The 27,729-nt window shown below is 44.0% G+C and overlaps 1 protein-coding gene and 2 long non-coding RNA genes across 3 annotated transcripts in view; 2 read left to right on the top strand and 1 right to left on the bottom strand.

The window, feature by feature from the left end:
- The window catches only part of LOC310707104, a 213,695-nt gene that overhangs the window by 20,139 nt on the left and 165,827 nt on the right, over positions 1–27,729 (top strand). The gene's annotated exons all lie outside the window — the stretch shown is intronic.
- Positions 1–27,729, bottom strand: part of GRK7 (G protein-coupled receptor kinase 7) — a 44,612-nt gene that overhangs the window by 14,117 nt on the left and 2,766 nt on the right. Inside the window, exon 2 of the mRNA XM_083503702.1 lies at positions 27,263–27,700. Coding sequence (XP_083359828.1) covers positions 27,263–27,700 — 438 coding nt within the window. The remainder of the gene's footprint in view (positions 1–27,262; positions 27,701–27,729) is intronic.
- LOC310707100 lies at positions 3,086–13,429 on the top strand. Its single transcript, XR_014526336.1, has 3 exons — positions 3,086–3,309; positions 7,439–7,557; positions 12,005–13,429. It is a non-coding gene; the product is annotated as an uncharacterized lncRNA (long non-coding RNA).

The raw sequence follows: 27,729 nt of genomic DNA, 5'->3' as shown, positions 1-27,729 counted from the left end.
GCAAATTCCACTGTCGAACAGCTCTTACTGTCAGGAAGTTCTTCCTAATGTTTAGGTGGAATCTTCTTTCTTGTAGTTTGGATCCATTGCTCCGTGTCCGCTTCTCTGGAGCAGCAGAAAACAACCTTTCTCCCTCCTCTATGTGACATTCTTTTATATATTTGAACATGGCTATCATATCACCCCTTAACCTCCTCCTCTCCAGGCTAAACATGCCCAGCTCCCTTAGCCGTTCCTCATAAGGCATCGTTTCCAGGCCTTTGACCATCTTGGTTGCCCTCCTCTGGACACGTTCCAGTTTGTCAGTGTCCTTCTTGAACTGTGGTGCCCAGAATTGGACACAGTACTCCAGGTGAGATCTGACTAGAGCAGAATACAGTGGCACTATTACTTCCCTTGATCTAGATGCTATACTCCTATTGATGCAGCCCAGAATTGCATTGGCTTTTTTAGCTGCCGCGTCACACTGTTGGCTTATGTCAAGTTTGTGGTCAACCAAGACTCCTAGATCCTTTTCACATGTACTGCTCTCAAGCCAGGTGTCACCCATCTTGCATTTGTGCCTCTCATTTTTTTTTGCCCAAGTGCAATACTTTACATTTCTCCCTGTTAAAATTCATCTTGTTTGTTTTTGCCCAGTTCTCTAATCTGTCAAGGTCATTTTGAAGTGTGATCCTGTCCTCTGGGGTGTTAGCCACCCCTCCTAGAGTCAGACACGACTGGCCCGTATGGGCAGGGGTACCTTTACCTTTACTATGAGTACATTCATCAAAACTGTATACAAAGGTGTGCTGATAGGGAGAAAATTGCACTAAAATGCTGACACATTTTTTGTTGACTGAACTAAAAAGTTTCATGAGCCCCTTTTTTTAAAAAAAAACCCTGATATTTTGTCATTTTGTCACCCCCCCTCAGTAATGACACTAGGGTCGGCCCGCACCCCCCCACCCCCTTCCTCCGCCACTGAGTCTTAAAAAATCATTTCCCCTTTCTTTTATTGAACCTCACGCTTCCAAATCTAGGAACAGTGCTCTCTCACATTTTCTCTCTTCCTTTTGGTGAAAGGTTTTGTTCATGATTTGTATGCATGCTAAGGTTTTTCAGATATGTTCTTTTCTGGATTTCCAGAAAAGTATGCATGTGGAAAAACCCAACAACAAAACTGAGCACAACAGACACACAACTGTGGCTAGCTGTTATGCATGCCTAGTTATGAATCTAATGGAAGGCGTGAGTTTAACTAATTGGCTTGTTTGGAGGTTCTAGCAGGGGAGCGCAGCTACCGTATACCCTTGACCGAAGAACGGTACACTCCTTCTGTCTGGGATGGTCGTCCTCTTCCACCGAGCACACAGCTTCGGGAGGGACGCACATGGAGCGGTGAGGGAGGAAGGAGACACCCGCCTAGCCAGCCCGATCAGCCCAATCAACCAAGGCGATCAATGGGGTGACAGATGTCAGAGCCAGATCGCCCTCACATCTTGCCCTAGCAGGAAACCTGCAGAAATAAGATGGATTGCTTGCCTCTTCTGCCCGTTGGCGGGTGACTGTGCTGCTGGGGTAGTGACGAGATCGCACTGGCCTATCTATTCTGAATGTATTCTGAATGTTCTTATGTGATGCCAATAAAGGTTATTTGACTTGACTTGACTAATTGGCAGGTGGGATAAGATGAACGCAATGTGGATTATGTCAAAAGAAGGGAATGCTTACAAGTGTGATCAGTAAGCAGCATATTTGCAGCTGAAACAAAGGCTGAAGCAAATGCGCACCTCAGCGCATTAGGAAGACAAATGAGAAAACAGTGGATTCTCAGCAATGCATTGCTCTCATATGAAGAAGAAGAGTTTGGATTTGATATCCCGCCTTTCACTCCCTTTAAGGAGTCTCAAAGCGGCTAACATTCTCCTTTCCCTTCCTCCCCCACAACAAATACTCTGTGAGGTGAGTGGGGCTGAGAGACTTCAGAGAAGTGTGACTGGCCCAAGGTCACCCAGCAGTTGCATGTGGAGAAGCGGAGACTCGAACCTGGTTCCCCAGATTACGAGACTACCGCTCTTAACCACTACACCACACTGGCTCTCTATGGGCATGTCCATAGAAAGGGATGGAGAGGGGAGCTCCCTTCCATTACACAACACTTTTATAGCTTATCCCAGCACACATCAATGAATGCTCAATTGGAACTGCTCCTCTTTGCTTCTGGTAGCTACAATTGTGCCTTTCTATTGTTCTTGATGGTTTCAGCTGATGGATTTTAAATGCAATTTTAAATACGGTTTTATTGCATTTTAATCTGATTATTTTATTAGTATAATCCACTCTTGGAGCCAGCTGGCTGGAAAGCAAATTGAAAATAGAATGAATTAATGATTGAATATAATATTTTGAGGAAAAACCAGCCATTACTGTTTTAAAACACATAGACGCAGATTTTTCTCCCCACGCTTATAACAAGTTTCCATTCTTTAAATAGAAGTTATCTTATAATTGTTTGTTTGTTTTATTCTTAGTTGGAGGGGTCAACCAGTCAGCTGGCTATGTGTTCCACTTTACAGAGGACTATCTAAAGGGGATATCTCTATGAAGGATTGCCTAGTCTAAGTCCAGTTTAAAGAATACAGGCATAAAAAGGGAGAGAAGGGGCCTTGAAGTTGCCAATCAGACTGAGTAGGCCCAAGGGTCAGTCTTTCACCAGTATGGAGAGATGTATTTCCATTGAAATGATAGCAATAATGTCTAAATGTGGATCTGTACATATAAATATAAAAGGGACAACAGAGGACGAGATGATTGGACAGTGTTCTCGAAGCTTGAGTTGGACCAAACTGCGGGAGGCAGTGGAAGACAGGAGTGCCTGGCGTGCTCTGGTCCATGGGGTCACGAAGAGTCGGACACGACTAAATGACTAAACAACAACATATAAATTAGCATATGCAAATATTTGTGGTGTAGCCAACTAAGTTCTGCTCAGAATAGACCCATTAAATTAATGACCTTACGTTCAGTCATGCCCATTATTTTTTATGGGCCTACTTTGAGTAGGACTAACACTGGGTGCAACCTTTTGTCCCCTTCCTCCCCCAACCCCATGCATTTCCTTTCTATCTGTGATGCATAAATGACCACCCTGACAACCAGTCCTCCTGGTGAGTCACTGTCTTCACCCTGGCTACAGAACTGAGATTAGGAAATGGGCTATGACGCGAGGATCTCGAAAGAGGCTATGTGATGAAAATAAAGGCCTGAAGAAGGAAGGAGAGAAGATGCAGCGAATGGAGGAGGAGAGGAAAACAGAAATGAGAAAAGGTGACTCAGGGAGGGGGGGGGAATCTCTTGCAGAGCCCAAAGAAGGAAATACTGTGTGCTGATGGTAAGAAGAGGCAGTCAGGCAAGAGTAGTCGCAAGACAAAAAGGAGCACATAGGTGCAGCTCAGTTCAATACATTGATTGAAAGAACCCTTCAATTCTCCATATGCGCATCAGACCGAACCCAGAAGTGACCAAAAAAGTAAAAAAACAATAATGCAAGGAACAGGGCAGGGCATAGGTGGGGCAGGGGCACAACAGGGTGTTTGCAAACTTTTTCAATTGTACATGATTTCACTGATGTGTGCGGTGCCTTGAAATGTAACCCCCGGGAGATGTAATGTAACCGGGGGTTGCCTGCATTATGAAAGCACCAGCCAAACCTCCCTGGGGAGAGCATTGCACAAACGGGGAGCCAGTGCAGTGTGTGTGTGTGTGTGTGTGTGTGTGTGTGTGTGTTCGCCATTGGTAAAAGGGACACAGGTGGCACTATGGTCTAAACCACTGAGCCTTGCCGATCAGAAGGTCGGTGGTTCGAATCTGTGCAACAGGATGAGTTCCTGTTGCTCTCTCCCAGCTCCTGCCAACCTAGCAGTTCTAAAGCACACCAGTGCAAGTAGATAAATAGGTACTGCTGTGGTAGGAAGGTAAACGGCGTTTCCGTGAGCTCTGGTTTCCATCATGGTGTTCTGTTGCGATAGAAGCGGTTTAGTCATGCTGGCCACATGACCCGGAAAGCTGTCTGTGGACAAATGCCAGCTCCCTCGGCCTGCAGCGAGATGAGTGCCACACCCCATAGTTGCTTTTAACTGGACTTAACTGTCCAGAAGTCATTTACCTTTACATTTTTTACCTTTGCCATTGGTACATCATTTTTCTACTGTGATTAATTTTCATCCTATAGCCAAGACACAGTAAGGAGGAAAACCTAGAAGGAGGAATGAGAGGAAAATGCATTTGGGGAATATTTTAATTAGAACTATCTTTCACTTCCAGTTTCCAGGATTGCTTGGGGGAAATCATATGCTTTAAATGTATTTTTAAATGTATGGTGTGTTCACTGCCCTAGTTCAGCAGTTTCACACTGGAGTTTCTCTGGCAATCTTTGCTGACCTGAAATTCACCATTCATCAATAAAAAGATCTTCAAATAGAGGCTCCAACATGTTTCATAGGAAAGAACTTACTGGTGTCTAGGCACAGATTAAGTTTTGGGGGCTAGATTAAGCAGCAGAGTAACTTTTGGAAGTTCAAGGTTATTATAGATTTCTGCAGTTTTGGGGTCCAACCTTTTGTGAAAGGGTTTTCAAAGGAAATTTGGATCCAAAGTGAAAATTTCCATTTCAGTTTTGAATTCAGACTTTTTTTTAAACCTGTTTATCATCAAAATGATACAATCTGGAAAAGCTAAGAAAATCAATATTCTGCACATCTCTAAGTTTGCCTTTTTGGAGAAATGGATGCTGAAGGTTACACTTAAATAAAAGATCAAAACAATATCTTACCACAATCCCGGGTCATTTTATGGAATTTAGTCTTTTTTACTTCAGTGGTATATGATTTCTAATTTCTGTATTGAGGATTTTGGCCCAATGAGAAAACTTAAATACAAGTAATACTAACACTGGACTTTTATAGTCGTTTCACCGTATTTTAGCAACAAAGGTGAAAATGGTCTGTTTGCTATAGACTTGATTCCATCATCATCATTATTATTATTTTAAATCAAATTCTGGTTGCCGTGTTAAAAATATATATATTTATATTTATTATTTTATGAATAAGCGTCATGCATTATCACAATATATATGTAACTGTTTGATGAACTTAACCCAAACCACTTTCACTCCTATAATATATTAACCCTTGGTGCAGCAAAACTGTGAGTAAGGCACAAATTTGTAATAAATTTTTAGGGAGGCTCTGAACTACAAAATGTATGATGCAATTACAGTAAACCACAAGCAAAACAAAAACACATGCACAAAAACATCTGGAGTGTTCAGTTAAAGTGAACAACTAAATTACAGCGAACGAATTGACATGTGAGTGTAGCACACCAGATTTCAGATTCAGTTGAAATCTGCTTCTCAGAAAAGGGAATGGAACTGAAAAAGTGAATTCCTCCAGTGGGGTTGTGCATGCCCCCATCCGTTGTATACTAGCTTCAATACAAACAGCCTGGCTTGTAGTAAGTAAGAGTTCCACTTGACATTTGACCCAGGGAATTCTGGCTTAATGCTAGTTAACAAACCAGGAAAATAAGCTGGGATGTTTGGACGTAATGGGGAAGCCTTGGTTTAATATAAACCAGAATCATCACACTGAAGCTGGTGCAGAATTGCAGGAGGGGAGGACTGACAAGGTTTATGATGGTTTACAGAACCAGGAACGATTGTCTGAACAGTGCCATTGTTTTTACCCTCAATGGGCTGTGGCTGTAAGCCCAAAAAACTTCTAAAAGGAAGTAAGTCTCACTGAACACAATGGGACTTACTTCTGGAGTGGACACTCAGTGTACCATATTTTTCGCTCTATAGGACGCACTTTTCCCCCTCCAAAAATTAAGGGGAAATGTGTGTGCGTCCTATGGAGCGAATGTGGGCTCCTTGGCTTCAGCGATAGCAACGTGAAGCCTCCGAAGCACAGAGGGAGAGCTCCCCCCATGCTCCGGAGGCTTCGCGTTGCTTTCGCTGAAGCCGCCTGAAGCCCCCAGAGCGCAGTGGGAACTCCCACTGCGCTCCGGGGGTTCAGGCAGCTATCTGCAAGCCTTCGGAGCGCAGCAGGAGTTCCCGCTGCGCTCCGAAGGCTTGCAGAAGCCTGGAGAGCGAGAGGGGTTGGTGCACACCAATCCCTCTTGCTTCGCTTCGCTGGAGAGGCGCTGCACAGCTCTCCCTCTCTGCGCAGCGCCCCTTCAGCGAAACGGGAGGAGAAATGGAAGGGGCTCCATTTCTCCTGCCGCTTCGCTGAAGGGTCGCTGAGCAGAGAGGGGGAGATTTTTTTTCCCTGTTCTCCCCCTTCTATGGTCCGGCGTGTCCTATGGTCCGGTGCGTCCTATAGGGTGAAAAATGTGGTATATCATAATCTGATTGCCTGGATATTAGCGTGCCATTCTACAGCAGGAGTTGAATTTCAATGGTCATACCAGAGAAAGAACTGCTGACCCTTTCTCTCAAAATAGCAGGCGCTTATGAAGTCAGAGATAGCGCCCAGGGGTCACATTTGCAGGCTGAGGCAGTACATTTTTAACTGCATAAGTCTCATTAGTGTTAATCAGATTCCGATGGCTAAAAGACAGTGTATTAAGAACGTAGCTACTGGTTTCCAAAGCAAGAGTAAGTTAAAGGAAAGCCAGTTAAGTTGCTCCCTTCCAGGTCAAAAGAGAAAAGAAAAGCTGCAGACTGGTTTGGTTTTGGTTTTTAAAAAACGATAGGGCAGTAAAGGAAGCAAAAGTATTGGGGAAACAGAGGACAAGTGAATGGGATCTGAGGAATTGAGAGTGTGTGGCAGATGGAATGAAAGCATTCCCACAGAGGCCAATGGGTGAGCCTCTTTCCTCCGCAGAAGGGTTCCATTTCAACCTTTGGGCATCTCTAACTAAAAAGTAACAGGTGATGAAAAAGGCCTGGGATACCGGAAAGTCACAGCCAGTCAAAGTAGGCAATGCTGGCTGGTCAAATCAGGCCGTTTAATATGTTCATTGTCATTTGGGTGTCAAGGAGGCCCCTTTGGGAGGAAAAGAGAGGTGTAAATTCAATGAGTAAAGTTAAATAAATAACTGGTCCTATGTTGAAAAGTGATAGGACCAGTTATTTAAGTAACTTTATTTACTGAATTTACACCCCTTTCTTCCTCCCAAAGGAAGGAAGGAAGCAGTTAAACTTCACTCCACTAAATTAAATAGGTGACTATCAATCACAGATATCAGCCCAACATACCTCACAGGGTTGTTTGTGAGGATACAGTGGAGATGGGGATAACTCTGTATGCCACCTTATGCTCCTTGGAAGAAAGGTGGACTATAAATGCAAATGATGATGATGATGCAGATAGATTAAAAATAAATAAATCAGGTTTCTTTCCACATAAACCTGGGGTGGTGAATGTGTAATTCTCCATATTTTTGTCAGACTCCAGCTCTCATCAGCCCTAGACAGCCTGGCTAATGTTTCAGAGATGACAGGGTGAAGACCAGCACCTTCTGGAAGACCACAGGATAGCTAGTCCTGCTATAAACTGAGGAAGGCAAGTATAGTTCTCCACACCCTGGTGGAGACTGCATTTGTTGAAACACCATACCATTCCAGAGCTCTTAAACATACAGAAGCCCTGCTGTAGCCAGTGTGGTGAGAGCCAGTGTGGTGTAGTGGTTAAGAGCGGTAGTCTCGTAATCTGGGGAACCGGGTTTGAGTCTCCGCTCCTCCACATGCAGCTGCTGGGTGACCTTGGGCCAGTCACACTTCTTTGAAGTCTCTCAGCCCCACTCACTTCACAGAGTGTTTGTTGTGGGGGAGGAAGGGAAAGGACTCCTTTGAGCTTTGAGACTCCTTAAAGGGAGTGAAAGGCGGGATATCAAATCCAAACTCCTCCTCCTCCTCCTCTTCTTCTTCTTCTTCTTCTTCTTCTTCTTCTAGCTTCAACATGCCCCCAACTTGTGTTGTTACCTTGAGGAGGCCATGTGAGAATTGCCCAAGTACTCATATTATTTGTCCAACAGTGACTTCAACTCGCCCTCTCTCTTCCTACTGGGCAGGAAAACTCCACTTTCCCCAATCTGTCCATATAAACCTCTATCACATTTGTTGCTTTTTAAAAAAGGACCTGACTACAAGTTGCTGTTGTTTAGTCGTATCCGACTCTTCTTGACCCCATGGGCCAGAGCACGCCAGGCACTCCAGTCTTCCACTGCCTCCCGCAGTTTAGTCTGACTCATGTTGGTAGCTTTGAGAACACTGTCCAACCATCTCGTCCTCTGTCGTCCCCTTCTCCTTGTGCCCTCCATCTTTCCCAACAACAGGGTCTTTTCCAAGTTACAAGTTACACAACACAATTGCTAATCACATTGTTAATGTATTTTAAGAAAAGAACAACTCAATACTAGGCATAGGAGCTGGGTGGGTGGGGAATTGCCCACAGGAACGCAGAGCATGGAATGGTGTAATAATAGTCTTCCTTTCCCAGCTGTGAGATCAGTTAAACCACACACCCCAACAAGTTAGTATTAGGGGGAAATATTCCATTGGTGGCAATGAGATCATTTGCCCCTAATGCTAATTGCTGCACCGTGGTGGTGGTGGTGAATAAATTTTCAGAAATGCTGCATTCCTGAAGACAATTGAACCAGCCCTCTTGCACATGTTTAAAAAATCCTTCTGTGATCGCTAATGACATCATGAATATAATGAGTGGTTAGGCCATTTGCTGAAAATTCAACAGCATTTTAGTGCACATTTCTCCTATTATGTGTGAGGATGCTATCGCTTTAAGTGAATCAGATGAGACTGGAAGGGACCTCTAAGCAGGAGACTGATTCAGCAGTAGAGAAGCTATGGCTTCCTTTAATAGGGACTCCTCATTTCACAAATAGTTAATCAAGTTTATCTTATGTTTATGGGCATTCTGGATTCTGAAAGTTATTAAGCTAAGAATAACACAATATGCACATTTTTTCCAAAGCAGTTTTCCCTAGCATAATGCATTTTTGTATGTTATTTTTACTAATACAGTGGTACCTCGGGTTACATATGCTTCAGGTTACAGACGCTTCAGGTTACAGACTCCGCCAACCCAGAAATAGTGCTTCAGGTTAAGAACTTTGCTTCAGGATGAGAACAGAAATTGTGCTCCGGCGGTGCGGCGGCAGCAGGAGGCCCCATTAGCTAAAGTGGTGCTTCAGGTTAAGAACAGTTTCAGGTTAAGAACGGACCTCCGGAACGAATTAAGTTCTTAACCCGAGGTACCACTGTACATGCATTTCTATATGTATGCATTTGTATGCTAATTGGCTGAATGACAACATTACAAAATTCAAAGAAGTGTGAATTTTGAAGGCTAGGTTTGTTTGGTTCACATATTGCTTTGGAAATTGTGAATTAGGTACGTTCACTTTTAAACGTGAACTGAACGGAATTCCTCCTCCATCCATAGCTCTAGCTGATGATCATTTGGTAGCTTTCTCCAAATTTCCCTCTTCACTGCAAGGACTATGACAGATAGGAACACGAGAGACTCCTATGTATCCCTAGAATGTAGGAATGCAAGCATGACTTGCCTCCCACATTCTTCTTTTACTCATTGCCTCCTTCTTCCATCTTCTGCACCATTACCATTTCACTGGGAAAGGGAGAGAGAGGCACACACAACAGAACGTGCTTTTCTTTTAACAAACAAATTGGCTCCTCAAAAACTCGCATTCTAAAAAGAAGGCAGAACTACTTCACTAATCTAATTTGATCATAGGAACACGGATGGGGAAAATTGCCGGCCAATTAGATATTTAATAGTCCTACCCTGCAACAAACTATTGCAGCATGGAAAGCTTCTGTTTAGGGTAGAATTCCAACCACTCTGTTCTATTCCATCTTCCCCATCTGTACTGTACATTTAGAGCAGTATTATACCATTTTTAATGGTCACAGCTTTCCCCCAAAGAATTCTGGGAGCTGTAGCTTTTAAAGGGTGTTCAGAATTATTAGGAGCTACAATTATCAGAGTAGCTTAACAATCAATCCCTCTTCCCTTTTCTTGCTTCCTGTTCAATTACCCCATTTTGTTATCTGTCCCACCCCCACTCAGGGATCATCCACACTTCCGCTTGACCCCATGCCACTTTCCTCTTGTTTTAGAGTTTCTGCCTCATCTAGGGGTGTGTTGATGTTGTTGTTGTTGTTGTTTTGCACTTGCGCATATCTCAGGTTCTTCCAAGTCTTCTAGTACTTCTCTCAAGTGTGTGGAGCATAAGAAGACCCAAGTCAGTATTAGTATATAGTTCAATCCTAAACATTTTTACTTTATGGATAATTAACAAACAGCTGGGATCACACCCACGTTTGTATATTATACTCAGGGTTTCCCCCACCCCACCCCCCAGCCAGAAATCATTGGAACTTGGTTCTGGCACCTCTCCAGGAATAAAAAAAATCTTGAACAAAGAGTTCCAGCACCTTTTTTCTAGAAAAATAGCACTGATTACATTACCTCCAACACACTTTTATCACACTTGCTGTTACGGTGTCAGCAGAAAAATGGGAGAGCATAGATATAGCAAGGACTACTAGGGGTACATAAAGCATCTCTGTCCACTTGGCATACAGAGACAGCAGAAGCAGAGCTTCTCAGAGACAAGGGTTATCTATGAGGTTTTGCCCCCACTGTAGAATTAGCCCCAAGTGTAGTGATAATTGGAAATAGAAATGAAGGCTGCTAATCATTAAGGGAGAAAGGGCCATAGTTAAGGTGAGAGTTATATCTTCTATACCAGGTCACCCCTTCATCTGGGTTGGGAGAAGACTGGAAGAAGACATTGGCTATTTCATTACTATCTCCTGACCATTAATATATCATGAAGTCACCAGTGGGAAGGAACACATAAGAGATCCGATAATGCATCAAGCAGAAGCTTTATTTATCCACATCTCCAATACCACATGATCTGCAAAATAAAATACACCCAGTAATATCCCCTCCTGCATCAAAATAATGCAGAAATGTAGCATGAATTGAGGGCTATCTTAAGTCTTCTTCCCCTCTTCATTTACATTTCCTCCCCATTATCGGGGGGGGGGGGGCATCCACATAGTCATGATAGTCATGTGTTTATGGAGCCAAGTACATGAGCTAGCAAACATGTTAAACAAAACAAAACAAAAACCACATTCTTTTACAGCTTGCTGGGAGAGTTTCATTGCTTTACAGCTCACTTAGCAGTATTTACAGGGAAAATAAACTATTTGCATAGACAAACAAGTTTAATTAAGAGTGTGTGTGTGTGTGTGTGCGCGCGCACACACACACCTGCCTTAGAGGGGTATTTTAATTGTTTGAGAAAGGTTTGGTGTAAAACTTCACCCATTCTTTCAGGGTTAAACAGTGGCTCAGATATGGAGGGCAACATATTACACTACGTATACTGTGATCCAGATGGCTTCCAACAATTAGTGGCCTGTTCCTTTGGTGGCCCCAGTGTCTGGGTACTAGGGGGCAGGTCTTGCTATAACCCAGATAGCAGTCTATTTGCCCTAGTAAAGTGGGATCCATTGAGAAGTCAGCTCCTAACCCTGATCTCTGCTTCCATTTCTTAACCATGCCCGAGTAGGACAAGGAGTTGGAAGCTAGGAACTAGCATCTATATAAACAATATTATATACATAATCAGATGTACACAACACTGACTCGATTATACTTTCACCTGATCTTTCAAATGTTACAAAAGCATTTTGATTCCTCACTGATGCCCTATAGATTTGCAAAATACATTTGCACAATGTAACCCTGGCAACATCTATCACCTGTTGCAAGAGGCAGTAGAAGATTTAGATATGTAGCTTGATTTTGTTTAATAAACATTGTCTCTCTTTTAAAAAGTGGCTCCATTTTTTTTATAACACATCCCCCAAAGCCATGCTCGGCTGCTTGCATTTAGTAGCACTAAAGAAGTTCAAGCAAACTGAAGTGATTTTTTTTTTCTTTTCAGAAAGACAAGGCATCCAGAGCTGAAAATTGTTTTATGCACTGAAGAGAGAGAAAATGTCCAGCTGAGTGCATTGTATTGCTCATGTCCTGGCAGAAGCAGTGTGGTATTTAAGCTAAGAGAACTGGGGTGGAGTGGGAGAGTCACAATGCAACCCTCCCTACGGGGTCCGTCGGCATAAGGAAAGTGTGATTAAGATATGTCTACCTTTTCCCACAGCTCTTTACAAAACAAACCCAATGAGTCTTGTAAACCAAACAGAGATGCAAATCTGTGTGTCCATCCTTTATTTGCCATGGCACAAGAACTGTTGAACAGGGGGAAAAACAAGCTGAATTTAGCCCTATCAGCTGTTTTGTAGAGCTCACTCCTTCCTCCCTTCACGGGGTGCCGCTGACTGCTTTGTTCTCCATTCCAGCTGTTCCATTCCCCCCCTTCAGTAGTGGCCTTAACAGACCTTGGAGGAATGTAACATTGGACCACAGGAAGCTGTCCAATGTGTTTGGTTTTCTTTCCCTCTGCTTATCACTTACTTTGCCATGGGCTGCCTAAGAGAACAGCAGACTCTTAGCCTGCTTTTTGCCTTTCATTTCAATTGCAATTTGGTAATAATATGTTTGGCTTTTGTCCAACAATATAAGGATTGACAATTTCCTGGTATCTCGTCACTGGGGGAAAAATTCCCATCACAATTAGAATCTGCCACAGTTAAATAAATAATACTGGGGGGAGGGCATTCTAGATGTTCTTTGCTTCCTATCTTGTAAAACCAAACAAGTTATAGTTTGTGCGTTTACACGTTCATCGTTTTCGTAGTGACTTCTCATCGTGAGGTGAGAAGCCTCTGTTAAAAAAGAAGCTGCAAAGGTTCAGATCTTGGTCATACTAAATACAGCTTAACGCAAGGAAGGAGGGTGTGACTCCTTCCTTCTCACTTACAGAAACTCTAGATATCAAGAGAGACTCTGAACAGTTATTTGCAAAAAAATCTTTCACACTGTCTGTATCTGTAAGGGCTCCAGAAGCACCATCCCATGAAAAGGTTTACTGAGAAATAAAACACAGGATAACAGGCCAGTTCTGATACTGTGTAGACACCAACACTGCTATCACACCACAGATTAGGGATGGGCAAAGATGCTGAGTGCTCAAAAATGTGGGGGGGGGGGTGAGCAAAGCGATCAGGGTATTGCAAAACCTCCCAGACTTTTTGTAGCACTCACAAACATCTGATTGTTTCACTTCCCTTTCCAAGCAGGGATGGGTGGGGTGGGGGAGCCAGGCTTATTCCCCCACTGCAGAGCACATCCAAGGGGCAGACTTCTGTCCTACCTTTCTGGAGAAGTGCAAGAAACTGTTCTGAACAGAACTGTCTTTTTTAAATGTCTCCATCACAAGCAAAAGACTTCAAACTTTTCCCTGCTTGCTTTTTTTAAACGTACTTCTTTTTTTGAGATGGGAGGGCATGCATTTTTTAGCCACCCTTTTTTGAAAAACCCACACCTTCCACACTGAGACTCGCTCTCGTTTCTCACACAGATTGTCATCTGAAATACCTTTCCACTTTTTTCCACTTGTGTGCTAGGTGTGACACGCCCCACCCACCCATCCCGGACAGAGGTATCTTGGTTAATGCTATCCGGCTTAGACTACTGAAATGTGTTGTACAACAGGATTACGAAGAAATTCCAATTGGTTCGAAACGCAACAGCTATGCTGCTGACTGACACAAGTCAACCCTAACATCTCTCACCAGCTTCAAAATAGCCTTACTGTTTTTCTGTGATGCAATTCAAGTTACAATTCAAACCTGTGGATGAGGGACATTTTTCAGCCACAGGGCCACATTTTGTTCTGGTGGGTGGGGCCAGAGGTAAGAGTGAGCAAAGCAATAAATGTGATTTTTACAGGCGGCTAGTTTCTAGACACTCACACTCACACACTCCTCTATATACTCCACCCAGACAAAAAGCATCAGCATCCAATGATAAATTCCAAGCAGGCAAAAATGCCCAAGGAGAGTGCAAGGCAATGTCGGTGAACAGTGTGGCCTGATGAAGTTATAGAATGTGTCCAGGGCAGCTGTTTACCAGCTCCACCTGGTACGCAGGCTGAGACCCTACCTGCCTGTGGACTGTCTAGCCAGAGTGGTGCATGCTCTGGTTATCTCCTGCTTGACTACAATACGCTCTACGTGGGGCTACCTTTGAAGATGACGTGGAAACTACAACTAATCCAGAATTCGGCAGCTAGACTGGTGACCGGGAACACCGGTCTTGAAAGCCCTACATTGGCTCCCAGTACGTTTCCGAGCACAATTCAAAGTGTTGGTGCTGACCGTTAAAGCCCTAAATGGCCTCGGTCCAGTATATCTGAAGGAGCGTCTCCACCCCCATCATTCTACCCGGACACTGAGGTCCAGCGCTGAGGGCCTTCTGGCAGTTCCCTCACTGTGAGAAGCCAAGTTACAGGGAACCAGGCAGAAAGCCTTCTCGGTAGTGGCACCCTCCCTGTGGAATGCCCTCCCACCAGATGTCAGAGAGAACAACAACTACCAGACTTTTAGAAGACATCTGAAGGCTTTAGGGAAGCTTTTAATGTTTGATGCATTACGGTATTTTACTATTTTGTTGGAAGCCGCCCAGAGTGGCTGGGGAAGTCCAGCCAGATGGGCGGGGTATAAATAATAAATTATTTATTATTATTTATTATTATTATTATTATTATTATTATCATCATCATCATCAGCATCAGCATCAGCATCATTCTCATAGAACTGTAGAGCTGGAAGGGACCCCAAGGGTCTTCTAGTCCAGTCCCCTACAATGCATGAATCTCAGCTAAAGCATTCAGTCCGGAGGGCCAGACAGAAGGTCCACATTTGGCCCCTGCGTCTGAGCATCCCCATGCCTGTTTCAAAGACATATGGCTTCATATGTTCATTGATATAAGAAGAGTCCTGCTGGATCAGACCTATCTAGTTGAGCAACTGATGCCCACAGTAACCAACTCAATGCCTCTGGGGACACCCTGAGACAGGACATGAAGGTAAGAGTCCTTTCCCACTGTCATTTCCCCAGGAACTTGTGTTCTGGGGCATGGGTGCCTCTGATCCTGGAAGCAGTATATAGTCAGTAGTTATTAGCAGGCTCCATGAATTTATCTAACCCCTTTTAAAACTGACTATGCTAGTTGCCATCACCTTATTGTGGTAGTGCAGTGGCATAGCGTGGTTTGCTGGTGCTCAGGGCACGCATTCGCACACCAGGGGCCAGAGGATGAATGGAGTCTGCCGTGCCAGCCCAGCCATTACCACCAATGCTGCTGGATCATTTTGATATGATCGCAGCCTCGCAAAGCATCTCAAGGGCTGGCAGGGCAGAATGAGCAGCAACCCCCAGAAAAATGTGCCCGGGGACATTGCCCCGGCAGCTCCCCCCTACTATGCCTCTGTGGTAGTGAATGCTATACTTTAAACAATGCACTGCATGAAGTCCTTCCTTTTGTCTGCCTCGAATCTCCCACTCTTTAGTTTCGTTGGATGACTTCACAAGAAGAAGAACAATCTCTCTGGAGGCATAGTAACTATTAGGTTTCCTCCCTGTTCACATTTCCTACCTTCTTAACTAAGGTACAATTTAAAATAGGCTATTGTGAGAACAAAAATGTTCCATGAAAAGAGATTGTGCAACTATAGATCAGTGTTTCCCAACCACTGTTCCGCGGCACACTAGTGTGCCGCGAGATGTTGCCTGGTGTGCCGCGGGAAAAATTAAAAAATTCGAAAGATTTTTTTTTTAAAAGTCAAATTTTCGATTGGGGCGCCGTCACTAGATGACCCCTGGGGTTCCCTCCCTCCCTCCCGCTCTGCGCCTCCCTCCTCCTCCTCCTCCGGGGAGGCCCTTCCTGGCTCTCGGCCAAGGCTTGGCGGCTGCCACTCACTCACTCGCTCGCCCACCCGTCCCTCCATCCCTGCACCCGGCCTCTCCCCCTCTGTCCCCGGCGCGGGGGCTGCCAGGATCCGTAGTCCCCTCGCCCTTGGGCTCCGCGCCCGCGCGGGGTGCGCAAACTACGTTTCCCAGCGTGGCCTGGCGGGCCGGGCGTTTTGTTTGAAGCGCTCTTCTCCCGGCCATGGAATGAGCGCAGCGGCGGCGGCCGGGCGGGCAGGGGCTCTTCCGCGCAGACCCCGCGCAGCCTGCCTGCGCCCCCGCGGAGATCGGGCGGCAGGATGGAGCCCGGGGATCCCTGCGGAGGCGGAGCGGCGGAGGCGGAGGCTGCCCCCCAGGTAGGGCTGCGTCGGGGGGGGGGTATTTTTGCAATGCTGCATCCGCGCCGGAGGGGACGCATCGGACTGCGGGGAGACCCCTTGGCGGGCGTGCAAGGCAATGCATGCGTGCAGGCGTTGCATGGAGTGCAGTGCAGTGCAATTGCAACGCGGCGCCCTGCATGCATGCATGCAACTTCCACCGGCGCTCCGGACTTGGCAGGTGAGGGGGGTCCCCAGTGGGCGGCAGAGAGAGCCGGGAGGGTGAAGGGGAGCCGGGGGGGGGAGCAGCGGTGCTCCCCGAGCCAAGCCCAGGGGGAAACTTCAGCGTCGTTGCGCCGGGTGTTGGAACCGGAGGCTGGCGGGGGCCCCTCACCTGCAAAACCTGGTCACCTCTCATATATTTCGTGCATTGCATTCATCGCCCGCTTTCTCCTCCAAGGAGCTCCCGGGGGCGCGCGTGGTTCTCCCCGTGTTATCCTCGCAACAACAGCCCTGCGAGGTGGGTTAGACGAGTGGCCCAAGGGAGCACCCAGGGATTGTCCTGGCCAGGTGGGGTGATTTGAACCCTGCTCTCTGCCCGGTCTTCGTCCTCATTTAGCCCCCACATGTGCATGACTGTGGTTTTCCCCCCTCGTCTTGGCTATGGTGTGAGTCTGTGCTGTTAATTAATGGGGTTCTGCCTTCGGAGAAGATGAGCCAGCCCTCAAGGAGGTGATTATGTAATTTGCTAGCAATTCATGTCCCTCCCGGCGTGACGCTGCGCGCTGACGTCACGGGGCTGTAATGGTGGTGTGCCTCGAGATTTTTTTCATGAAACAAGTGTGCCTTTGCCCAAAAAAGGTTGGGAAACACTGCTATAGATCATACACTAACTATGTGGTTAGCTTGTGAATAGCTCCCTTAAGCTGATTAGAATTATATAAATATGAATGCATACAGCTGTCATTAAGTCACAATTATTTTCCCTCAGGTGCTAGTCTGTTGACAGGGCTTGCACTGTCTTCCTTTGTTTTTAGCATTTCCAGTAAATATGAGACAGCTTCATTTTGTAGCCAACATACAGCAGCCTGTGGCTATGCATCCAGGAACCAGCCAATCAATGTCTGCTAGTACAAAAGCAATCCAATGCTATATTGCTTCTTATCTGAATTCATTTGTTGACTCAGCAGAGATTTCTCATTCATCTGTTTTGCAAATGTCCAATTTTGCAATGGTGCAAAGGGAAAGTTGGGTTGAAACACAGCTATTGGGGTTTATTTGTTCTTCTGTGGGCAGGTGGTGGCTTAAGTCTATCGACTGACTAAAAATGAATAATGCATTTTGGTTTTGTGTCCTGGAATTGCAGAAGGAACAGGATTCCAAAGATTAATGGTCCACTAGGCTCTTCATCTGGGCATGATCAGGGTAGAGAAAAATCTGAAGCATAGCATAACCCTGTAACTATTTAGGCTAATTTTAAAGATAAATTTCTATTAAGGAAATTTAAGGGCCACAACAATGTGAGGAAACACTAGACACTCCCACTTAAGCCAAAATGCTTTAACTTCTGCTTTTCTGGCGTGTGTTTCATTGGTCTGACCACGGACATTATTGGGGGGGGGTGCTCAAGGGGCAAGACTTGGTTCTCCTGTTCTTTCTTCCCCCCACTTTTTAAAAATAAAATAAAGAGTGACTCAGGGAACTTCAAAGCATAGTCCTGATAAGAACCCAGCTACCTCCCATCTTAATTTCCTAGAGGAATTTATACATATAATTTATACATATAAATATGTACACTTTATGCAAATTTGTGTCCTGGGGTTGTATCCTTTAAGTACACAGCCTCACAACCAGATGGTTCTCTTAGCTACTCTTTTTAGAAATTAGAGGAAACCATGATTTGACTATATTTGCAAAGAGTCAACAAGTATGGTTTGTAAATTTCAAGGGGTCTAATATCTCACCACCACCACCAATCGTTTGTGGACTGGGAAAAGGGCTTTTGGGATCATTTCCCTTCTCTGTCTGATAGAGCCATAATTTCCTCTAGTGTGAGCAGTCTCTTTCTCCCCAATCTCACTATCATGCTGCAAAAACCATTTGGCCAGAGATAACTGCAGCAGAAAACACATTGGTGGGGCACACCATCGCAAATGATGCTCTCTTTTAACACTTTCCAAAAATTGCAGCTGTCTCCAGAGTTGTATTTCTCTCCCTCTCATTTCTGAATTGTTTGAACACATGCTTTTTTGGCAAAACACAAACCAACTCCAACTAAACACCAAAACCTTGAAGCAAAAAATACATACTCAAAGAACCTAACTTCCAAAGCAACTCATATATAACGGTGAGCTAGTCTGTCAGTTTCTAATTTTTCAGTCTTTAGTTCAGTTCTCCATGTTTCCACATCAGCTCGGTTTTTTTTAAAAAAGTCCTCATGAAAATTAATCAGCATTTAAGTGCACATTTCTCCTAATATACTCATTTGTATATGCAGTTTTAGGGACGCGGGTGACGCTGTGGGTTATGTCGGTGGTTCGAATCACCACAACGAGGTGAGCTCCCATTGCTCGGTCCCTGCTCTTGCCAACCTAGCAGTTCAAAAGCACATCAAAGTGCAAGTAGATAAATAGGTACCGCTCTGGCAGGAAGGTAAATGGCATTTCCGTGTGCTGCTCTGGTTTGCCAGAAGCGGCTTAGTCATGCTGGCCACATGACCTGGAAGCTGTACGCCGGCTCCCTCGGCCAATAAAGCGAGATGAGCGCCGCAACCCCAGAGTCAGCCACGACTGGACCTAATGGTCAGGGGTCCCTTTACATTTTTATATGCAGTTTTACCTAATGTGCATATCTATGCAAATCAATTTTACCTGAATTAATGCATTGTTTATATTATTTTCACGTACATGTATGCACATGTTAACCTAGTCTATGCACTTTTGTACATATTACTTGGCTGGAAAACTATATTGCAAAATTTGGAGAAGTGTGAATTTCAAAAGATTGCTTTATTTCAAGTCTGCGTATTGTGCTAGAAGTGTAAACTAGATAGGTACGTTCACATTTAAACTCCACCCCCCCATCCCTGCTCAAATACGTGTGGTTAAGGTGGACAATCAGATATTGGACAGCAATCAGAAATCAGTACCAAATCTCTTCTGTTCTGTTGTATAAGTGTGCACACACCACCCAGTTTTCCAGATACTCCACATTCCAAAAAACTGTCCCTGGAGACTCGACTCAGATTGAAGTAACATGCTATGTGGGCATCTTCCCTAGAGAGAAAAGCACTTCCCCCTGCTGGACAATACAAGAGATACAGATAAGGTGATCTCCGCATGCAACCACATATCTGGAGGATATGCTCTTCTGTGCCCCACTGGCTACAGATAGGAATGTGTATTCCCATCTGGGATTATATGTTGCTGCAAGAGGTTGGTTGTGTGGTGCTATAGCTGGTCTGGGGCCAGAGATTACAGAATTCTTCTATACCATCTTTGGCTGTGTTTACACTCCTGTTGCACTCCTGGGACGGGGTGGTACTGTGGGTTAAACCACAGAGCCTAGGACTTGCAGATCAGAAGGTCAGCGGTTCAAATCCCCTTGACGGGGTGAGCTCCCGTTGCTCGGTCCCTGCTCCTGCCAACCTAGCAGTTCAAAAGCACGTCAACGTTCAAGTAGATAAATAGGTACTGCTCTGGCGGGAAGGTAAACAGCGTTTCCGTGCGCTGCTCTGGTTTCATCAGAAGCGGCTTAGTCATGTTGGCCACATGACCCGGAAAAACTGCCTGTGGACAAACGTCGGCTCCCTTGGCCAGTAAAGCGAGATGAGCGCCACAACCCCACAGTCGGCCACGACTGGACCTAATGGTCAGGGGTCCCTTTACCTTTACCTTCACCCTCCTGTTTACTAGCTGTGTTTCGAGTGATGGGTTTTAAAAAAATCTGTGCTTAAGTGACTTTCTCAAAATGCATATGTATCCTGTACTTCATTATAAAATGCTACTGTCTGATGTGTTGTTTCTCAAACCAGCTTTACACCAGTTGGCTTTCTTAAGCCATTCCTAATTCATCCCTAGCCAAGGTGTGAGCATCTTTACACTGGGTAAAGACATACCTGCCCTGTCAATGCCCCCTGGTGTGTACACAAACAGAAATAAATCTGACACTAATGAAGCTGTGCTGATGTGAACTGCTAGAGGGGGGAAACTGTGAAATGCACCAGGGGTGGGGACAACATCTTTGTGCTCTAAGGCAGAAATGTGTATATACCCTTATACAGAGCAGAGCACTTTATCTTACTTCTTTTATTGTTCCAGTATCAAAGTTCTCTCTCGATGCTAATTTCGTTTACAGTACGGTCCTAACACAAGTCACCCATAGAATCCTTAAAATAAATCCACAGCAATGGTTTGTTTGTTTTTTAATATAGAAAAGAAAGGTATACTTCTGGATCTGGTGAAAAGGTCTCTGAAAATGACGCACTGCATTAAAAGAAGCTAGCACTGATGCCTGGGCTGCCAATTGTGCTTTCAATGTGATTTCTAGGTTTAAAAGGACCAAGGGATAACTTGTGCAGAATGTTAACCAAAGGGCATGTAATATGCTAATGAAAAAAACCCCTCCTGAGGTAGAACGGATAAACTTGAAATTGCAGATTCAAGACCTGTTGCCCTCTTGATATTAGAAAGCAATTCCTAAAAATCAAAACAGCTTTTCTGATGCTTTCCTAAGAAATGGAATCGCACAGGAAAACAAAGGGTTTTTTTTTGGGGGGGGATAGGGGCATTTTGTGCACGAGTTTAACCAAAGCATGCTTTTGTCCTATTCAAATATTATGATGCCCTGTCTTCAAAACATATAAGATGACGCTCTGTACAGGTTACACTGACACCTGTGCTTAGATTCCTAAGTGTTTTGACATTGCACATTCCCAACATGGCACCCATGTCCTATGTCACCCACTGGTGTTTTGCCTGTTGCTTTGGAGGGAGTTACATGGGAAAAAATATTTTTGTCATCTTGCCTGACTCCTCAAAAACTCTGGACCCGCAAAGATCTAATTTAACCAGCTGTATAATTTTATTGATTTTTCCAACAGGCTGGTTGTATTTTAATTGTATTTTGGTTTCTTGCATAGTGTTTTGTTTTGTTGTACACCATCTTGAGCTGCCCACTTAGCAGGCAGCATATAAACATTTAAACAAATAAATAAAAATCATCTGTGAAATGGATGCTTTGTGGTGCCCAGAAAAGTTTCCTAGATTTCCAAATGTTGCCCTTAGACCAGAAAAAGTTAAAGATCCATGATATAGCCTGATATAGCAAGAACCCAGTGTTGTTGTACGTTTTATATATATACACATATGGAATTCACCTTTTACAATTTACAGCTTGATCCTTTGAAAAGAACATTTGGGGTGAAATGTTTGTGCTGTTTTATTGATTGATCGATTGCATTTATAGGGTGCCTTTCTGCTAAGGCATCCAAGGCAATTATAGCCACCAAATATTCATATAAGGATTGCAGCATTTATTATGGTACAAATCTTTTTAAGATAACCCAGGAGGGCAAGAGGGAGGAGCCACAGAGCACGCATCATTTTCTCCAGCTGCATTCCACCTGCCTTAAAAATCATAGGAACATAGGTAGCTGTCTTATACTGAGCCAAATCATTAGTCCACCTAGTTCAGCATTGTCAAATGAGACTGGCAGCCACTCTCCAGCGTTTCAGACAAGGGTTTCTCCCAGTCCTACTTGGAGTTGCAGGGCACTGAACTTGGGACCTTCTGCATGCAAAACAAGATGCTCTACTACTGAGATGGCCCTTCCCCTGTCAGCAGAATGTCTGCCGACATTAATGTCATTACGCACTCAGCAATGAGTTTACTGAGAGCACAACCAATGGCGGTAAAGGCAAACCCACTAACATTAGTGATTATATTCCAAGAATTCTAACTATGGGCATAATGCATATCTTAATGTTGTGAAATTAAAAACCATAGGTAAGGACTAGAATATGGCTTTATATGTGGAGGATAATAATCTTTGCATAATGGCATACACCCAAAGCTCTTCTACCATTGAACATTGTGGCAAGCAACCAAGGCTAGCAAGCAATCTTTTGGGGAGGTTCATTTGGCGGAAGTTCATTTGGGGAAGTGGCACCTCGGGTTAAGTACTTAATTTGTTCCGGATGTCCGTTCTTAACCTGAAACTGTTCTTAACCTGAAGCACCACTTTAGCTAATGGGGCCTCCTGCTGCTGCCACGCCGCCGGAGCACGATTTCTGTTCTCATCCTGAAGCAAAGTTCTTAACCTGAAGCACTATTTCTGGGTTAGCGGAGTGTGTAACCTGAAGCGTATGTAACCTGAGGTACCACTGTACTGAAGAACTCCCAATAAGCTTTGGTGAAATCTCAGGATCCCCCCAAACCACATTTGAAAACTAGTGATTCCAAACAATAGTTTGATCACCTCCTTGAGCAAACAGAGATTACAAAATGGAAAAACCTGTATGGTTTCTGAATGAAGGGTACTTACGATAATCAAAAAAGTCTTCATCATCAGAGTTCAATTTTTTGACTATAGCTTTCTCACTAGCCACTCTTCCTAAAGTGGAAATGGGCTGGACATCTTTTCACGGAAACATGAACGACACAATAAGTCCCTACCTTTCCCCCTTTCCCAAAAGGGTGGAGGAAGGGAAGATAAAGGAGGCAATTTAAGTCTGTGTACACAACATACATTTAAAGCATGTGACTTACCCCAAAGAATCCTGGGAACTGTAGTTGGTTAGAGGGCTGGAAAATGAAGCTATGTTAGGGGTAAACTACAGAACCCAAGATTCTTAATAGAATAAAGGACTAGACATTTATTTAATAGGAAGAGGAAGGAGAGCAGGAAGCAAGAGGAACAACTCAGAGAATTGTTCCATTTAAGATAAATCTAGACAAAACAAAATAAAATGGGGGAGGGTTAAAGTCCAATAAAATAGTTATTGTTTTCAGCAACATGATTTTGGACTAGAATGCAGCTGTAGCCTCATTGGCTGTGGAGCTGCTGCTGGTTATTGTGTGAGGGAAGAAGACTATCATTCTTCTTCACTTTCTCTGGATATTAATTTTTATTCCTTCTGTGGTATTCTCAGTCTTTCCTTTCATAAATCTTCAACTATTTCCTGCTCCCCCCCTACCCTCAATATCCTTTTGCGGGGGAAACTATCAAAATCTTTACAGAAAAACCTCCTAAGGCACTTTTTTAGGAGGCGAAAAAAGGGCTGCATGCCCTCCAACATGTCCCAGAGAAAAACAAGGATGCGCATCTTTCAGGACTACCATCTCGCACAAGACCACACTGCCCCAAAACAGGATGCCCCGATTAAATCAGGACAGTTGAGGGGTATGGAGTGGCACAGCAGGCATAATATCTCTCTGTGCTCCAATTTATAGGGTTACACTATTTATACAGCAGCACAGCTAATTCAACACTAACAAATGGCTACTGTCATCTAGAATGTGATGTGTCCTTAATTCAAAGAACAGTCTTCTATTTGAAGCTGTCTTCTATTTGCAGAGCTGGTCCAAGTCCAGTTTTAATGAACTGTAAGAAGGGAGAGCAAGGCCTTGCATGCCCATCAAGTTAGCACCTGGAGATGCACTATATTTCTATAGTAAATTATAGTATTTGCATCCATGTTTACATTTTATGCACACCTGTGTCCTCCTTTTTATGGGGCGAATGATGTATACATGGCCACCCTACATATTTAATAGAGTTAAGTCAAATTAGAGTCCTTATGCTGGTCTTTGGCATTTCCCCTTACTCCTCGACCTCAGCTTAGCAGTTCCTGCAGCTCATAACATGAAGGACGACCCTTTATCAAAAGGCAATCCAGTAGTGGCCCATTTTGTTAGACACAGGTGAAATACAAATTGTTCACACACTCCAGTTACGTCTGTTTAATAGACACAGTACCTGTTTTCCTCACTAAGAGCACCACTTATTGATATTCAATTTGTACCATAATACATCAATAGATTTGACTTCACATTAATACTCTTTTCGGCTGGCATTAATACTGCCTACCTTAGGCATAATACTGCCTTCCTTAGGAATCACATCTCTCAACTTTGCTACCATGTTCTGACTTCCAAAAGTGGTCTGATCCAGCGTGCTCTTCTTATGGTCTTAAGAATGTGAATACTTGAATTCTGACATACATGAAAACGTTTCTGTGGAGGAAGCTCGCTCTTGTGAAATGCGACTTCATGAACTGTTTGCTCTTGTCACACTATAATGGACTCATTTCCCTTCTGTCAAATGCTGACAGGCATGATAGGCTGACCAGAGTACGGGAGGGGATGTGGCCTCTGGCAGGAAGATGGGATGAAACATTAAATGGGTCTCCAGCTGTTTTTGGACTACAATTCCCATCAACCCTGACCACTGGTCCTGCTAGCTAGGAATGATGGGAGTTGTAGTCCAAAAACAGCAGGAGACCTAAGTTTGTGAAACCCTGCATTAGCGCAAACAGAAAATGGGCCCCACCAACCTCAGTCTATCCTTAACAAGCCCCACCTGCTGACCTATGTACAACCAATCCAGGGGGTGGCACTGCCTGTCATCTACCTCCCCCTTAGTCTCAATTGTTGCAACGTTGTAATAGAACTTAGCAGGTAGAAGATGGAGTCAAAACTAGAAAGTGCCTTCTGGCTCCACCTACTGTTGGTTTTCCTGTCTTCTGCCTGTGTCAACGGGTACCACCTCCCCATTCAGATACCATAAAAAGAACTTAACTACACTTTACAACCCAACTAGAAACACTCAACCACTGCATTGAGTACACCATAGTCCTATTACACCAGTAAGTCACAGATAATGTATTGCAAGCCTTGAGCATTTATCCTAAAATAGCAAATTAAAACCCTCCTTGAGATTCTGTCTTCTGCACACAAGCCATATTAAGTTGATTGTCTGACTATTATGTTTTAATAAGGGGTTCACCCCCAACTTTCATAATAACACAGGGCTAGTATTTTGAGAGTTCTCTTTTGATCTCTCATCAGTTTATTTTCCTGCAGGAAATCCAGCCTTTTATCAAATTAAACCACACTCTTGCTTAGCTTATGCATCACACCTATCAACCAGTACCAAAAAGAGACATGCTTTAGACCTGGAGCACACTCTTCCTTTTGTGCACTCACAAACCATGGACCTGCAAATTCAAAAAGGCCTACTTATTTCTGGGAAGTTATATACAGAAGTATGACTAGGACTTACTCTAGGTTGTTTTCGTGACAATTGAGCCAACACTTTTAATGATAGACATTTGACTGTGAAATACAGTCACATCACACGCAGCTCTATTACAGCATACAAGCTTCCATTTCATAAAGCAATTGATGAAAGATCCAACACCACTAAAATCTATTTAAATAAGGAAAGGAGGGCAGTATTCATGAATCCCAAATCAAAACATTCAAACAATATATAGGTCTATATAACATAAAGCATACTGACATTCCTGTTAACAGATCTTATATTTGGGAAGTTTTAAAAAAAATGCGAAATGCTCTCAAATTCTGACGACAGATACTTTCAACATAACCCTATAAACTGTATTAGAGCTTTTTTGTGTTAAATTGAATAGTTATCCTTATTTGCCATAGGAGCCAACTCCTAGCGGCTGTGGGGGCTTTGGCCCCCACAATAAAATATGATTATGCAGGGCTGGGTTTACCTGGGCCCCCACATTTTATTTAAGTTGGCACCCCTGTCATTTGCTCATATATAAGATGGTGGTTGCACAATAAAATTACAATAAGAAAGGTGTACAGGGCAATGTAAATACGGTAAATATATTTGCCTCACTGTTTAGGTTTACATGCTATATGCAAACCAGGAAAAGAATTCCAGCAAGCTATTTTTTGCTGCTGTCGTTCTAATGTGCGTTACATTATTAGGGCTACCTGCAGTGATTATGAACTGATCCTTATTTAACCTGTCTTAACAGCGGTTACACAAGAAACGTAAATTGGATAACAAATACAGCACATTATGTACCATATTTACGTTACCCAAAATTTATTGTATAATTCCCACTTAAACTTCAAGTGCTTTGTATCAGAATCAGTTCATATCCTGCACAGGTAGTGCCATTAAAGCTATATACTAATGGCCAATGGTGCTCTTCTTTTTGTTTGCAAATATACAATTGAATGTGACATGTTACCAAACTCCCCACCACTGGTAGGGGTTTTCGTACATTTTGACCCAGAATGTGCAAGTGAGTATGTGGTAGGTTGGCTGTGGGTTGTACTGCTGCAATAAGAATAATATGGAAAAACTGAGATGATATGAGATAATCCTTTACAATATGGGTGAACAATAAGAGGGAATCTCCACTGAAACAAACAATAGATGCTCTTGTGCCATTCCCATTCATTTCAATGGGGCTTGCACAGAAAACCTTTCCACTGGTTTGTGTCTCCCTTATCAAGTAGAATTGGCACCCATTACATTAAGGCTTTCACTCCCCAACAATTCCTCATTTTTGGAACTCCTCATAGGCTGTTAACAGAAACATCTGATGTGCATAATGCAGTGGCGTAGCGTGGGTTGTCAGCGCCCGGGGCAAGGCAAGTAATTTGCGCCCCCTAACCCGTGGATTTGCGCCCCCTAATCCTAACCCCCAGATGCTGCGCCCGGTGCAGCCTGCCCCCCCTGCACCCCCCACGCTACGCCACTGGCATAATGCCTCAAAACCTAACAGCATTTTTTTTTTGCAAGGTATAATTACTTTTTAAGCAAGCGTGCCAGTCAAATTGCTCCACCGTGCATCCAAATAGTTAATAAAGTAAATCCTCTTTCCATCTGTCACTTAGAATGAAATGACCACATAAGATATTTAGTGAAGAACAAATCCCAAAGGAATTAAAGGGGAGGCTCAGTGCATTGGAAATAGAACAAGCTCTCCCAACTAGCCAAGCAGCCCTGCAGGGTGAACTCTCACTTACCCTCTGGTTTATGGACTTGCCTTCCTTGACTTCCACCGCCAAGCCAAGATCAGACAATCGGCAGTGGCCATCATCATCCAGGAGGACATTTTCAGGCTTCATGTCCCTGTAGACAATTTGGATGGAGTGAAGGTGCAGCATCCCACAGGTGATCTGAGCCGAGTAGAAGATGACCCTATCCATTTCCAAGCCTCTTTCGCCCACATTGTAAATGTGATATTTAAGATCCCCACCATTCATCAGGCTCATGACAAGACACAGGGCGGCTTTGCTCTGATAGGCATAGGACAGCGTGACAATGAAACGGCTGTTGACTTTCTCAAGGATCTCCTTCTCTAACAGAGCCATCTTTTCGCCACCTTTTTTCTTTAGTCGTTTTTTATCCAGTTTCTTGCAGGCATACATCTTGCCAGTATTTCTCACCTGAATGGCACAAACCTAAAGCAGCAAGTTTAATGAAAAAAGGA

Source organism: Podarcis liolepis (genome assembly GCF_965112155.1).
Source record: "Podarcis liolepis genome assembly, chromosome: 5".
NCBI lineage: Eukaryota > Metazoa > Chordata > Lepidosauria > Squamata > Lacertidae > Podarcis > Podarcis liolepis.
The sequence above is the reverse complement of the archived record's forward strand: the minus strand, read 5'-3'. Positions and strand labels throughout refer to the sequence as shown.